General features: G+C 36.6%; 1 protein-coding gene across 1 annotated transcript in view; it reads right to left on the reverse strand.

Annotated features, from left to right (window-relative positions):
• Nucleotides 1–14,840, reverse strand: part of IL1RAPL1 (interleukin 1 receptor accessory protein like 1) — a 678,633-nt gene that overhangs the window by 20,759 nt on the left and 643,034 nt on the right. Inside the window, exons 7-9 of the mRNA XM_015624648.3 lie at nt 14,281–14,413; nt 12,155–12,300; nt 1,122–1,265 (exon numbers count right to left, since the gene is read on the reverse strand). Of these exons, the coding sequence (XP_015480134.1) occupies nt 1,122–1,265; nt 12,155–12,300; nt 14,281–14,413 (423 nt within the window). The remainder of the gene's footprint in view (nt 1–1,121; nt 1,266–12,154; nt 12,301–14,280; nt 14,414–14,840) is intronic.

Here is a 14,840-nt window from a genome sequence, read left to right on the forward strand (position 1 = left end):
TTTTGTAAATCCTGTAGAAAGTTACAAAATGTTCTGATGTACTTGGGTTGTTGTTGTTCTTAGCATTTTCTATTTTGAATCCTTGTGCATTTTTAGATGGGAGGCAGAAATGGGTCATTCCCTAGTGATTTTATTATGGAAGTCTTATGTAAGGACTTGTAAGTCTGCAACTGCTCTTTTCCTTATCAGTGACAGATTTAGCCATCACTCTTTCATGAGTACATTATTTTATTTTATTTTATATTTATCTATATTTATTTTAATATATCACAGTGACTTCTGCCTACAGGCTATTACCTTGACCTGTAAAAAGACCTTTTATTAGTATTTCTCTTGGAAAAAAGGGTCCTGTCACCAAAGACATAGTGGTAACCCAAAACATCAGGAATTTTGACCCAAGAAACCAAATCTAATTAATCAGAGATTGCAGCTCAACCCAGTTTTCTGTTCAACAACAATTTTGATTAGCAAAGCTAGAGGGAAATAAGACCTTTTCCTTCAGTCCTTAAAAAAAAAATAAAGATGAAAATGCATGTATATGTTTGACAGAGCTGGTGCCCATATTGTGGGTTACTTTTGTTTAGGCTGGATGTTCTTGAATCACAGAACAACTTTAAGACCATTTACAGCCTGTTCAGTGATTAAGTAAATGAACTCAAGCAAATGAACTACTGGGTACATTCCCAAACTCTCAGTAGAGTTTATTGAAACTGATCAGTTTAAATAAGCAGTAAATTGAGATTCACTTCAACCTCTACCTATTTGTTGAATAGAATTAGAGAGAACACCCCCTATCTCACAGAGAAGTAAAGCTGGCTTTCAGTGCTGACAGGAAGTGAAAACGTTTAATGCGTACATGTTGGCAATTTACATTCAGTGTTGGGAATAAAAATCAAAGTAAAAAAACACATGGATGTCATCTGGAGCTCCAGAGAGCGGGACACACATCAGCTCAGCAGTGACTGTGCTTACGTGCTGTATGAGGAACATATATTCAAGTCAGCACTTCAAATTGCACTTGTTAACACATCTTGAACTGAAATTAATTTTGGGCCTCTGTGGAGAGAAATAAAAGACAGATATTCTTAGAATGTAGCAAATGTGCTAAGAAGCTGCCTTACCTCCATCTAGTTCTTCAGCTCCAAAATGATTTCTGTAGAAGAGCATAATCTCTATCTTGTAACACTTGTAGATAGTCACTAAACAAACAAGCAGCAGCAGAATAGCACCGAGCCCACCAGCAAGCTCAACTGTGTACATCAACTCTGCAAAGAATTACAAAACACAGTAACAACCACATTCCAAACCACAGAAAGATTAGCAGCAGACCTTGCACTTCTGTTAAACATTAAAATAAAATAATGAATGATAGGTTATTTATATATTTATTTCATTATAAAGCCCTTGAATCTACCTAGTTGATGGGTTTTATATTCTTCAATAAGCTGTTTTTTCCTTCTGATACACCGTAGGAATTGGTCATTTAAAAATAAATTTTGCTGGCGATATTTGTGTGTGTGTTTGTCTTTGTCTATGAGTATGTGCATATATATGATATATTTTATAACTCTCTTCCATTATCTTTCTGTAGCTAGATCACAGTTTACTTTACCTAGATAAATGTTGCCATTTGACTTAGAGTGAAAGAAAAGGCTAATGTTTCCTTTTTGAGGACTACAATGCAAAACCAGCTCTTCCCTTATTCCACATACAAATAAGACATGGGAAAACTGGAAAAGATTAATGATTTAATTATTTTTTTCAATAATAATAATAATAATAATAATAATAATAATAATCTCACAAAACACTTGAGATATGAAGACACATTATCCAAAGAACCCTACAACCTCACATCTCAGTTACATTTATGTTAGTATTTTTAACAATGTCCCAGAGGTCTGCAGTTTATTCTCACTTTTTCCCCAGTGCACACAGTTAATGTGGAGACAGAGCAAACAGTCCTGCTTTGTGTGTTGTGACATTCCCATTCAGACCAAGCCCTCGGTGTCCTCGCTGACATCTGCTCACAGGATGGATTGAGATCACCACCATGGAGCTCCGTTCCTGAGGACAGGGAGAGGTCACTTCTGGCCACCATAAGTGTCCAGCACCAGCAGAGGAGCCACTTTTCAGGCCAAAGGTAATATGTCACCATGGACTTTTGCCTCCCCCAGTTTGAAGGAAGCTCACAGAGCTTTGTTACTTTCCATTTGCTCATTGACTAAAAACTCTTTAGTGTCACAAAAGAAGGGTAGGAGGAGAGGTGCTAACAATTTTGTAATTTGAAAACACTAGATGGCAAGTCTGAAGATCTTCCTTGCTCTTCCAAATCAACTAGTTTTGAGCAAGAAAAAACCACCAGATCTTGGAAATCTAAGATACAGAGTTTGCTTCATAGAACTGTGCTGGAACAAGTATTCTTTGTGAGTGAAGTTGTGTGGACCTGGAGTAACCTTTTTTTGTGTATGTGTGTGGTTGTGCAAATTTGATAATCCAGCACAATACAATTCAATTAGAGAAATAAAAGGTTAAAGGAAAAATTGACAATCGCATTTATTTGACAGCTTATACTGAGAATCACACACCTTTTTTTTTTATTATTATTATGAGGCAACTGTAAGAAGATTTCATTGCTCTCTAGAAGACACTAAAAGTGTAATAAAATAAAATAAAAAGGCATTTATATTCCATGTCATTCTTCCCAAAACTGTGCTGGAAAACTCCTTTGTGTTAGATATTTTTAAGACTGACATGGTTATTTCAAACTCCCAATACTTTTCTGGTCCAGAGAGGGAAATGTTATTAGAAACATTTGACAAAATATGGTTTGCATAGACAAGTAATGCAGTATTTTAGAATATAAATGGAAATGGAAATTACTCTGCACTGGCTTACTATACCCTGTTTATCATTTTGTAATACAGGTGATGCAGCTGTTCAGTGGTAACTAGAAGAAAAGGCTTCAATATTTTGGGTTGCTAGGTGCAAAGTACTCTATGTGCCTGCTGTTATGATTCAGTAAAGGCAAAGAAAAACTTTACAACTGGAAAACAGAAGTTTTTTCTAAACTAATGATTTTTATATTAAATGGAAAGAAATAACTGCAGGTATTCATCTGTTTTCTGTCACTGTGCCTGAAATCAAACTAGTACACTGCATCATTTTTGCCATCAGAGTTCACCTTAGTTATATGTTTCCCCATAAAGTAAGATTATGCCTTCATGTTTGCTTCAGTAAAATCTATCTGAAAGCACATGAAACTGTCCTTAATTAGGCCATCAAAGCAAACGACAAAATTGTCTATGCCTGAAACATATTAGCAATTACCTTTCCATGTGTTGCTGCTGAGCCGTCATGATCATACACAGATAAAGTGGTTCTTTTTAAACAGATTTGTTTGCAAAAGAAGTTTCATGGTCTATTGATCTAACAGAGCCAGCTTGTACTTTCCTCTGTGCTGGACAGAATCCATCAGCACATGTTCACTCTGCATTTTGGGTGCAGTTTGTCAGGGTTCAGAGGCAGAGAGGGGGATTGATTAGCCCAGCAGATTGCTGCACCCTTACACCCAGCCCAAGGGATGCCTGAGCTCGCCCCAAAGGGCTGGAAGTGGGACAACCACATCCAGCAGGCAGGGGGATTGGCCTGGGCACAGTGTCACACCAGGCTGATGGTTTTCAGGCCTGGAGTTCGTGTTTCTGCAGGATGCTAAACTGTGCCCTAAAAGTTTAGGAGCTGGATGGCTCTGAGATGCCTCAGGGACTTTAGGAGCAGTGTTACTCTGTGTTGAGCTGAGCTGAAGGTGCAAGAAGCAGAAGGGTCAGTCCTGCCTCTGCTGTTGTCCCCTCAGGTGACTGAGGTCATTTCACATTTCTGTGCCTTGGTTTTCCCCATGTGGATTGGGGAAGGTGCTCTGGCTCCTTCCCAGGAGAGCTTACTCCTGAAAAATGCTCTGTGGGTGCCAAGGGTGTTGGTGATGTGTGTGCCAACAGTTTCAACAATGATGTAGTGACTGCTAAAGACAAGTTAAAGAGTAGCAGCAAGGTCGCAGCCCATGGTTACCTTCACAATAACATTTTTTTCTGCTGCTTTATTCTGCCTTTTACTGTGAGATTTGAGCACAGTTGCTGCAGCAGGCATTACACCCCCTTTGAAGTGTGATCAGTTTTTCCTGCTGAAATTCAAGTTTCCTGTAGTGGCTACATACTAAAAAGATCCAATTTCATCACAATTCCACATCAGAAGCAAGACATGAGAAGTGCAAACCTTTTAAAATCTATTTAGCCCCTGTGTTGCATTGCTCAAATTACAGACGTGGCCCTCCTTAAGGAGCTGAGACTGAATGTAGAAAATAGTAAAGGAAAATTACTCGGCTAACCCTTAGGGGACAGGCATTCTGTTAAACACAACAAACGAGCAAGTGCCAGAGAGTTACATCCAGAAGCACAGCAATCATTTAGTTACAGGCAATTAACAATAGTCTTCCAGTAGCACAGGAGTAGTTCTACTCCAAGGAAAACACATTGATTGCTGCAGCAGTAGTAGATTGGTTTCTGAATAAATAGCTTCAATTTAAAACAAGATTTGTTACAAGCATTTTGACCAATGGCTACAATTTTTTTCCTTATCAGGAGGCTTTGGCCAAGCTACTCAGTGAAAGAGACAGCTAATTAAAACAAAGCACATACCCTCTCCAAATATCTAGTATATATGTCTTGTAGTAAATGCACTCATTTTATACCTTATCTTTCCTAATTACTGGACACATTTGTAGGCTATATCTTTGATCCTCACCTGGGTCTAATATTTGATAAACTTCCTTTCACTGTGTCATAAAGGTCATTCACTTATCATAGCTGAAGTTGTAAGAAGAAAGTAAATAAAAGTGTTCTGTCAAAGATTCATATATTTTGACTTATATGACATGCTTCAGGGGCTTTACATTTAATGATCTGTAAAAATTTAAAATTAATTTTATTCATTAATTAGCCTTCACACAGCTGAAATACTGAGAAAAAGAATTATATTTCCAACATTCTTTTTTTTTATAACTCTTTGAACACATGTGATTTATAGCTGTGTATTCAGTTTCTGAACCTGTTTCAAAATCCAATTACAGTCTATCTAAGGTTTCAATTTTGCAATCACTTACGCAGATTGCTCAACTTCATGGACTATAAGTAATCCCTCTGAAGTCAACAGGACTATTCACAGAGCTTCAGGTTAGCACATTAATAAATCTTTGCAACTTTTTGGCCTAAACTGATTTCCATTCTCTGCTTGTCTTGGATGATTTAACTCACAAAGAGATAGGGTTTGGTTAGAGGCAGTTCTCAGTTTGTTTAGGTATACTTTCATAGACTTCCATTATTAAAGGAACTATAAAGATAATGAATATAATTTGGAAGGGGAGCAGGGACTGCTGTGTTTTACCATGCAGGTTTGGTTATGAACAGGAATGTTTCTTCCAAAGGAAGAGGGAATCTGGCTAACACAGGAACACTTTTCTGAGTGTCATTTCAGAGATCAGCCATAAACAGTAGGCAGAGTTTAAGTTAGCAACAAAGAAACACATACTCAGTTTTTAAATGAAGAAGTTTGAATTTTTTAACTCTTTTTTTCTTTTCTTTTTTTTTTTTTTTTTTTCCCATTCTTAGTACAGTATTTGTCATGGCATGGCTATTAAACAAATGATCTTCCTAAAGTATAACATATGGAACCATGGCTTTATAAGTGTACACATGTCCAATACATATATGTATAAAACCTATTCTCTACTTTTTAAAGAATTTTTCTTTGTTTTGTTTCAAATTGCCAAAAAAAATCTGTTTATGCTAAAGGTACCTAGCTGGATATGTGTGAATATCGTATATGGATATCCAATATGGACACTGTTATGGATAATAACTGATTGATATTGCAGGACAATAGTACTGTTGATAGCAGTAGGAGTGGATTTGTGCTACTCATTAGCTTGGTTATGAAATAATTTCTTAGCACAAAGGATATGCTTTCTGCTAGCATGGGCCACGTGTGCCTGTGGATGTCTGCAGAGTTAACTGAAGCCTAAATTTAGTCATGATTTACAAAATTATTTTCAGTGCAGTAGTTTCATTTTATTTATTAGAACTATTGGGACCTGGTTGTCTCTCTTTATTTTTTATAACAATAAATAATATATATTCCTGATTCCCTTATGAAAAAGAACTAGTCAGGTTTGGGATTATAAAAACATAAGCATATATGTGTGCAAATGCAACAGAGGGATCTTGTTAATCTATTCATTAGTATGACAGGAAACATATCTCAGCCTTGGTGCTGTTGGATTTCCAGTGCTATAAGAAGAGAGATAGTAAATTATTATAATAGAGGTGTATTCTTACCGATGGAATTTTTATTTCTGCTGAGAAGTGCAGGATACCTGTTCCCAGTAGGAGAGTAATTACACTGACTATCTCCAACAATATGTTAGCTCAAAAGAGGATAAGGTTGGGAAAATATAGATGTTGCAATGTTACTGGAGCTTACTACATTTAAATACATAACAATGTATTTTAAAAGCAGTTTATTATATAGATGGAAGAAAAAAAGCATCATGGTGCGGAACTGCAGTAATCTTTGGTTATCTTCCCCAAATTAATGAATTGTGTACGACCTGAAATCATCCTCATTAGGAGAGCTTCTATTTGTTAATTGTACTGCAGAAATCAAACAAGCCCACACTATTACTTCATTTAGATCTTCTGAAAGAAATGAATGTAAGAGGCACTGAAGGGTGCTAAAGTTGAGAGGAAAAATTGAGTACTGAGTTCCAAAGATGTAAGATCATAAAACATACTGTTTGTTTTTGTTTTGTTTTGTTTTGTTTTGTTTTTTTCTGAGGATAGCATTAATGAATAATTTAGCTATGCATGGATTAAGGGAAAAAATGTGACATTTTATTTTATTTTCATCCTTGCCAATCAAGGTTAGACTTGCACTTAGATATTACATAAAAGGAAGAACTGTGATAAAAGTAGCACAAAAGTTGTTTTAAACAGTAATCTGTTAAACCAATTTGTTTGATGCATTTTGATGCAGTAAGATTTATCAGAGGAAAGTTAGATTTAGGCACATGCTGAGCAATCTTACAAACCTTTTTACTGGACTTATCTCAGTCCAGTTTTCTAAAGGATGAGAAAAAGCTGACTGATTAAAAGAGTGATCTTATGAAGAGTTTCTTTCAGGCAGAGGTCTTTAGTATTCTATTCCTTGACTGATTTTAGATGAGGTTGAGTGTAAAAGGAAAGTCACTTTTAGTAAAGTTTGGGACAAGAAGGGAGCCAATATTTGACCTTTGGCCCTGTGTCATGAACCTCTTGGGAGAATGAACCTTTGCACTGCTGAGCACAGTGACAGCTTGAAGACTTCTTCAACAGCCATAGATGAATGAAAAACCAATTTCCATCAAATCCAATCCAATTTCAATTCCAATTCTAAAACCTGATGAGGGTCTTGGAAAAGGTTTTCCTGCAGTGCAGAATAAAACCTGGATGCTTTATACAGTGGAAGATAGACTCGTGTAAGGTCGGAACTGACCAAGTGGGTCGGAGTTCTTCAACAGTTTTGCTTTCACTGAGACTCAGAGATTCTCTAGATTGAACTAAGTACTCAGGCCCAACGAGGAGAAGCTGAAATGTAACTCATTGTTCTCATATTTCATATGATGAGTTTCCCTTCAGAAATTTCAGAAGCATTCTGAAGCTTTTTGGTAAAAGGAGATGTAACATCCAGGGTTTCTTTGAAGAGGGTAGACAAGAAGTAGTTTCTTTTTTTCTTTTAAGTCTTAATTGTCACTCATCACTACAACTGTGTGAAATTGTTTCCACCTGGTTGAAAATGTATATAACACATTGAAGTTTGTGAATAATAAACCAGATTTAAACTATTATGTGAATGGCATTGCAATTTAAGGTGCTTGTCAGCACTTCTATTATCATTAATAACCATATGAAATTAACTGGGAATTATTTTCTATTCATAAATTGCTGTTATATTGTACAGGAAATATTAATATGATATTTATGCATTAAGAAATGATGAGTTTAAATTAAGGTAGTTTTCCTCAAGAGGCATTCCATCTAGGAAATATTACCTTGAATATTTTTTCAAACATAGATTTTCATGGACAGTTTCAAACACAGTCTTTCTCTCAACAATTTATTTCAGTGAAAATCTTTTGTTTTATTTTTCTTGACAGAAAAAAAAAACAAACCCAAAACTTGTTTTAACTACCCCTCATTAAATTGCAGTCAACAAAATTCATATATGCCCAGTGAGAACATCTATGACATAGGAAAACAAAAGAAGAGGCTAAGGGTAGGAAATTATATGATAACACTGTGTAATGACAATGGGAAAAAATGGAAGTAGATACTTTGAAAAAATGCAGGAAAGCATGTTACCTTAGTTCTGGTGTCTGTCCCAGGAAAAATACATTATTTATTAAATTTAAATATATTATTAAGCCTTTAAAATAATACCCATACCACCTAAAGAATAATTCCAAGATAGAATTTGAGATTATTTTTGCTGTAGAGTTCTACTTGCAGACATACAGAGAGGACTTTCAAAAAAATAATCACATAATTAGATAATGACCTGTATTTATAACACAGTCTGTAATAAAATAAGATTATGAAGACTTTGATCCTGCATGAAAGTCATATTTGTCAATATATAATATTGCAGAAGAGCATTCATTTTCCTTTGCATTTCTATCTACTACATTGACAGACTATAAGCTTGCCTTCTTTAATTAAAAAAACTTACGAAAAAAATAGAATTGTAGTCTATGATCCACCTGTTATATGTGGTCTGTCATCAATAAATTTCTGCTTAGCTGCTGTCAGTACCACTCTCAAAATTAATTTCTAGAAGGTTCCTCTATCTGCCTGAAGATTAACCTGTAATGATCAATGGCACCTATAACTAGTAAGTAACAAAATCAACCTTAGATTATAACAAGTAGATTTTTTTTTCCCCACATAAAAGAGAAAATAACTTGATTATTGTAAGGGTGACAGGGATTTGGTCAGAAGGTGGAGGAAAGGGATGAAAGTTAAATCTTTTGGGTTCTGATTGCTCTCTTTTTCCTATCCTTTTTTACAAATTTTGTTGGAATGAATGAGAAAAGGAAACAGCATTGGCATTGTCATGCTTTAAATACTCTACTGCCTTTAACTGTGAGTTAAATGCTCCCTATGCACAGCATCTGAGGAAATTTAGGACTCTAAAAAATAGTTAGCTGGCAGCAGAAAAACATAGATTATAGGTCTTTTCCACTAGTGTTAAAAAGTAAAAGAAGCTCAGGAGAGAATAAAAGCTGGGCTCCCTGAGACACAGAGCACTGGTGTATGCACTAGAGGGAGGTACCAGGAGCCCCAGCTTTTCCCAGTGCTGGATGCTGAAATTGGGTTCACTTTTCCTGCACAAGCAGTGCAGGAGTCCAGGGCCACTGTATTCTGCTTCCCTCCTGAAAGTAGTTCATGTCAGGAAGGGTGAGGCTCTGGTTTTCATTCCAGTGCCACGTCAGGGGGAGAGCAGAAGCCCCCTTCTCCTCGGCCAAACGTGCCAGGCTCTGCTTTGGGCAGGGACTGCCCTCTGATGGGCCCTGCTCAGGGTTTCTGGGAGGTGGGAGTGTGTCCTTGCTGGGCTGACCAGTGGGAATATTAAGGAAGATGCATCCAGGCTTTTTCTGGTGATTTAGTCTGTTGACTTTCTATGCTTCCAGGGCCTGTGAAAGTGTAGGTATACCTAAAATCTCCCCCTGGACTTTTAAGTGTACAGAGACTCTACTGACCTGGATGAAGCAGCAGTTTCAAGGGTGTTTGAAAGGCTTAAACTTTGTACCTGAATGCCCACTGCAGTGTTTAGCCCTAAATGCCTCTTTTTCCAGGAACTCTCTTTGTTCAGCAGCAGAGTTTTCGCTTTGCTGTCCCTACTGATCCTGGTGATAATGTTCTACACAGGAAGTTTAAGAAGGATTATAATTTCTTTTTCAGGTATGCAGTGAACATTCCAGATTCATCGTTTTTGTACTCTTATACTGCTGGGAAAAAAGATCACTAACTAGAAAACTGGCCAAAACTAATATATCTGCAAATGCCTTGGTGTACAGGAAGCAATTTTATCTAATTGTTAGGTCCCAACTGTTCTAAGTCAGCCAAATAATCAGAAATTAATAAACAGCTAACTCAATCCTAGCAGAGAATAAATATGGATCTAAACAAGGAAACCTAAACCGAAAGGTTGTCATGGTGATATACAGGGGACTAAGCAAGCAGTGCAAAACTCCTCTTCCTAGGAGACCTGAGAGACTAGCTCAAATTTTTATCTGTCATGCTTAATTTATCATTTCACTGAAACAGTTGTCAACATGCAAAATGTGTAGAAGGCTTGTGTCTGGTACCTCTTGTCTTTCGAGGGCACAACAGATTTTGCTTCCACATCTAGTTCAGATTCAGCCTTACTTAAAGAGGAAAAAAAAATATTTTTGGGAGTTTTTCCTGCTATTTTTGTCCTTTTAGTATTAATAAGGGCAATTAAATATTGAGATTACTCCCTCTTAAGCATGTCATCATGAGGCCACATACTGTGGTATGTTTGACTTACTGACTTCTCTAAGAAAGGGAGCAAGGAAAGTAGATTCTTGCAAAATTCATGCATGCACAAAGCTAAATTAGAAATCTGGTGGTTGCAGAACAGAGATTTACATGTTTTCAGTCTTGGAGCTACTGCATGTATGGAAGAGAAAACAAGGACTCACCATCAGCAGGTGACTTAATAGTTGTCAGTTAAGTAAGAATTTGTTTTAAAGTAATTTGAGCTTTTAAAATAATTTATTTTTTGCATTCCATCAAGTAATTTGATTATTAAAAAAAAGCTGTTGGATTTCAGTGTTTTTTTGGGTCAAGTTCTTTCTCTGGGTTCAAATATCTCTGGACCAGAGTATGATTACTAGCTGGCATATTGTTGTGGTTCAATTACTTAATAAGTTAATTTCTCATCTCAGTAAATTCAAGAAAATATGACAAATGCCAGGATAAGCAGAATAGCTGGTAATTCACATCTGCATTTTTTAAGAGGCAATGACAAGAATTCAGAAAAATGAAGTTCTATTCAAGTAATTGGAGGTACCCAACAATACATTTAAATAAATTGGTCACACTATCTTGATTTATGGCTTTCTTCTAAGCTTAGGCAGACTTTGCATGCTACAGAACTAAATTTAGGGAAGATATCACTGCTTTGATATAAATTGAGATGCCACAAGTACTTCAGCACCACAGTAAGATCCTGGTTTGCTCACTTTTACAAAGTGTCTAAAAAAAGCACAGGAATGTCAGCAAAATGCGGACAAATGCTCCTGCTCATTCTTTGCTCTCTTAAGTCAACAGGCAGCTGCATGAGGGTGGGGAGTGTCCATCCCAGGCATGTGGAGCACCCTCTGGGAGGTAAAGTGGACAAAGTGGGTCTGGGAGCTTTGATTTGCAGGAGATTCTGCATCTCCCTGTAATCATCTCGGTGGGAGATGGCTGTGGCCATTAGGCAGACTGGAATCCTGGCATGGGAGTGGTGAGGAGAAACAGGAAGGTTCTTAGAAGCTTCTCTCATCAGATTTCACTTCAGAAATGTTGACGTTAAACAAAAGTGTTGGAAGGAAAATGTCTGTGTCAGGCTATGCAGGAACCCCCCTGGCATGGGTTTTAGGTGGCATTTCTGATAGAAGTGGAAGGGGTTTTTTATGGTTTTCCAAAAATTTGATTTTTTCTTTTCCTTACAGAAAATGATTAACTTAAAAGTTGTATAACCTGCAGTTTCCTACTATTTTTTCTCTATTGAGCCTTTATAAATTTTAAAGTTAATGAATTATTAAATGCATCTTTTACAGAGATCTAATTAAAAGGCGTTACTGTATTTTTTCCAGTGACAGCCATAATTAACAACATCCTTTCTCTTTTATTTTGCAAGTCATACAAATTCCTGGGGAAAAATAATCATTGACTATTAATTCTTAGGAAGCTAAAATTCATGCTTGCATCAGAGGGAATCTCTACAAACTGACCACCCCTACATTTCACCCTTTCATGGAGAAAAGCTGCATATTTACCTCTTTTGTGTAGAAGAATACTGGCGTGCCGGCGTCCGTTCCCATTCTCAACGTAGCAGGAATAATTTCCCAGGTCTGCCTCTTCCACTGAGTCAAGAATCAATGAGATGGAAACCTCCTGCTCCCCAAGATGTTCCTTGAGAACCCTGAGAAAAAAACAACCATCGCTGCTGTTCTGCTTGTACCACAGTGAAGCTTCAGATAATCATGACATAATGATGCTACTTACAACTCACAACTCTCTGGCTTCGAATTTGGTTATGGTTTGATGCAATCTTAATTTAATTATATCATGCCCTTTTCTTCCTCACTTCTAATGAGGAGGTTTGGCTTGTAAATGTTAATGAGAGCTGCAGTTCATTGTCTGTTTTAAGCAGAATGATATGCACATGGGTAATACATCATTGCACACTTTGATGGAGACCCTGATCCATGAAGTCTTGGAATTGTAGAAGTGAGGAAACTGGAAACATTTTGTCTGGGTGTTTAGAGTCACACCAGGAGTCTGGGCCAAACACAGTATTTGTCCTTTTTCTGAGTCTATTCTGCATGCCACTCAGAAGCATTGTGTTCATGCCGTGGTCTGAGAGATAATTTCTAGAATGCATTATTATAAATTTGATAATGTTTTATCAAACAGTAGGAAGAACTGGCATGCCCGGTGCTGCTAGTTCATACAGATTATAAATAAAAGGCTTCCTGTGTAAGACTCCACTTGTCTTCACATTGCTTTCTTTCCCTCTTAACATCAGTGGTTTCAGGAACTTTGGAAAGCAAATGACAAACTGTTCCAGACCAGAAAAATGAAGTGGAAATGAGCATTTCTGCTCCCCCCTCCACAAAACAGGAAAGTTGTAACAGGTTTATTGTCACTTTTTATCAGTCATCAGACAGCCAAGTCACTGGCTGAAGGACTTAGGAAAGGTTTAAACACCAAATGCAGCTGATCTTATTGTCACGTGCCATTCAGTGTATTGGTCGTGACTTTTATAGAATAAACTTGAAATACACCGGGGAGAAATACACTTCCTTTTTTTGCCTGTATCTGGGGATGATGACCATGAAAGTCTCTCCAGTCTTCCTGATTTCACTAATTGTGATTGTATTGTCCATAATTTCTTTTTCTTGTGTTTTATTCGTCTAATTTTCATTACAATTATTATTAATAACATATGTTTACTCTTATAGTTAGTATTATTGCTATTATTATAATGTCTTATTTTGTCCCAATTATTAAACTGTTCATATCTCAACCCACAAGTTTTATTCCGGTACTTTTCCCCACCTGAGAGGGGATAATAGAGGAGTGAATGGGTGGCTGTGTGGAATTTACTTGCTGTCTGAGGTTAAACCATGACATACACACTAAGATTTGCCTGAACTTCTGAGTTTTAATTTCTATGATGCATAGAAACAGCGATATTCACACGTGCAGAGGTATAAATGAAAAAGGAATCTCTTCAGATCCAAGCAGATACTTCATATTGGATAGGATTTAGTATGCTATGTCAAGCATGTAATCCTCAATACGAATCCACTTTTGTCCTTAATTTCTAAATGAGGCAGCACTTCTAGGAGCAGTAGAAGTACATGGCATGAATTTCCAGATCCTCTCCAAAACAAGTATTTCAGCAGATATAAGCAGCCCACATAACAGGATGCTTGGCTCTCGCAAGCCAGATAACATCCCAGGAAACTCAGGTTTTCTTCATGAAGAAATCAAAGCGTTCCAAAAGGGAAGTCAAATTTCACCATTTATTTAAGGCTTCATGTTTGAAAATACTTTTTGAGCTAATTTTATTTTTCTTTATTTCGTCTTACTAAGTGTCTTCATGGTTATTTTAGTAGATTGACACATTTTGAAAAAGTCACTAGGTAAATTGCACCTGGTCAATATTGCAGCTCTTTTTGGGTAGCTATTCTGCTTTTGCAAGGCTCTAACATCAGATTTGGCTAGAGGAGGGAACTTTTCTGTTCTCTACTGCTGGAGTCAAAAAGGAAAAGGATGTATGTTGCAAAAACAAAGATCAGACCCAATATGCTCTTTAGTTAGTCTGTGAAAAAAAGTATAACATTAACTATAAAAAAAAAAAAATTGAGAAAAAAAGAAAACCTTTTTCTTTTACCTAATGTCACTTTCCCAGACTCGACTATCATCCAAATCTTCAATGAACTTCTCCCCTTTCATCCAGTAGATTAAAGGACTGACGTCTCCACTGTATCCAAAGAAAGCTCTGCAGGTTAGATTAGCAGAACTGCCTGTTGCAAAGAATGTAAGAAAATATGTTTATTTCAAAATTTAAAAACAGTTGCTTTTTAAAAACCAAAATATTCAAAGAGCTCCTCAATTTCCAGCTGCTGTTGAAAGTTTCCAAGACTATCTGCTTGTCTTGACACTAGGTTCAATACATTTTCTGAAAATAAATACAAGAGAAAGGAAATTAAATTATATGTAAAAACATGATTAATTTTTTTTCAATACGTTTTCTTACATTGTTAAGGAGAAAGACTTAGGAAAAACAGAGACTATATCTTTTCCAAAGGAGCTAACTTAACAAAATATTTCTATGTTTTCTCTGAAAAAGATAAAAGTTAGGTAAAATAGATGTTACATCTGTGTCAGTTCAACCTTGCAATGGTTTCTGCAAAGAGGCTGGTGTATTCCTGTAGAGTTCCATTCCCAAGG

Source organism: Parus major, chromosome 1, assembly GCF_001522545.3.
Source record: "Parus major isolate Abel chromosome 1, Parus_major1.1, whole genome shotgun sequence".
Taxonomy (NCBI): Eukaryota; Metazoa; Chordata; class Aves; order Passeriformes; family Paridae; genus Parus; species Parus major.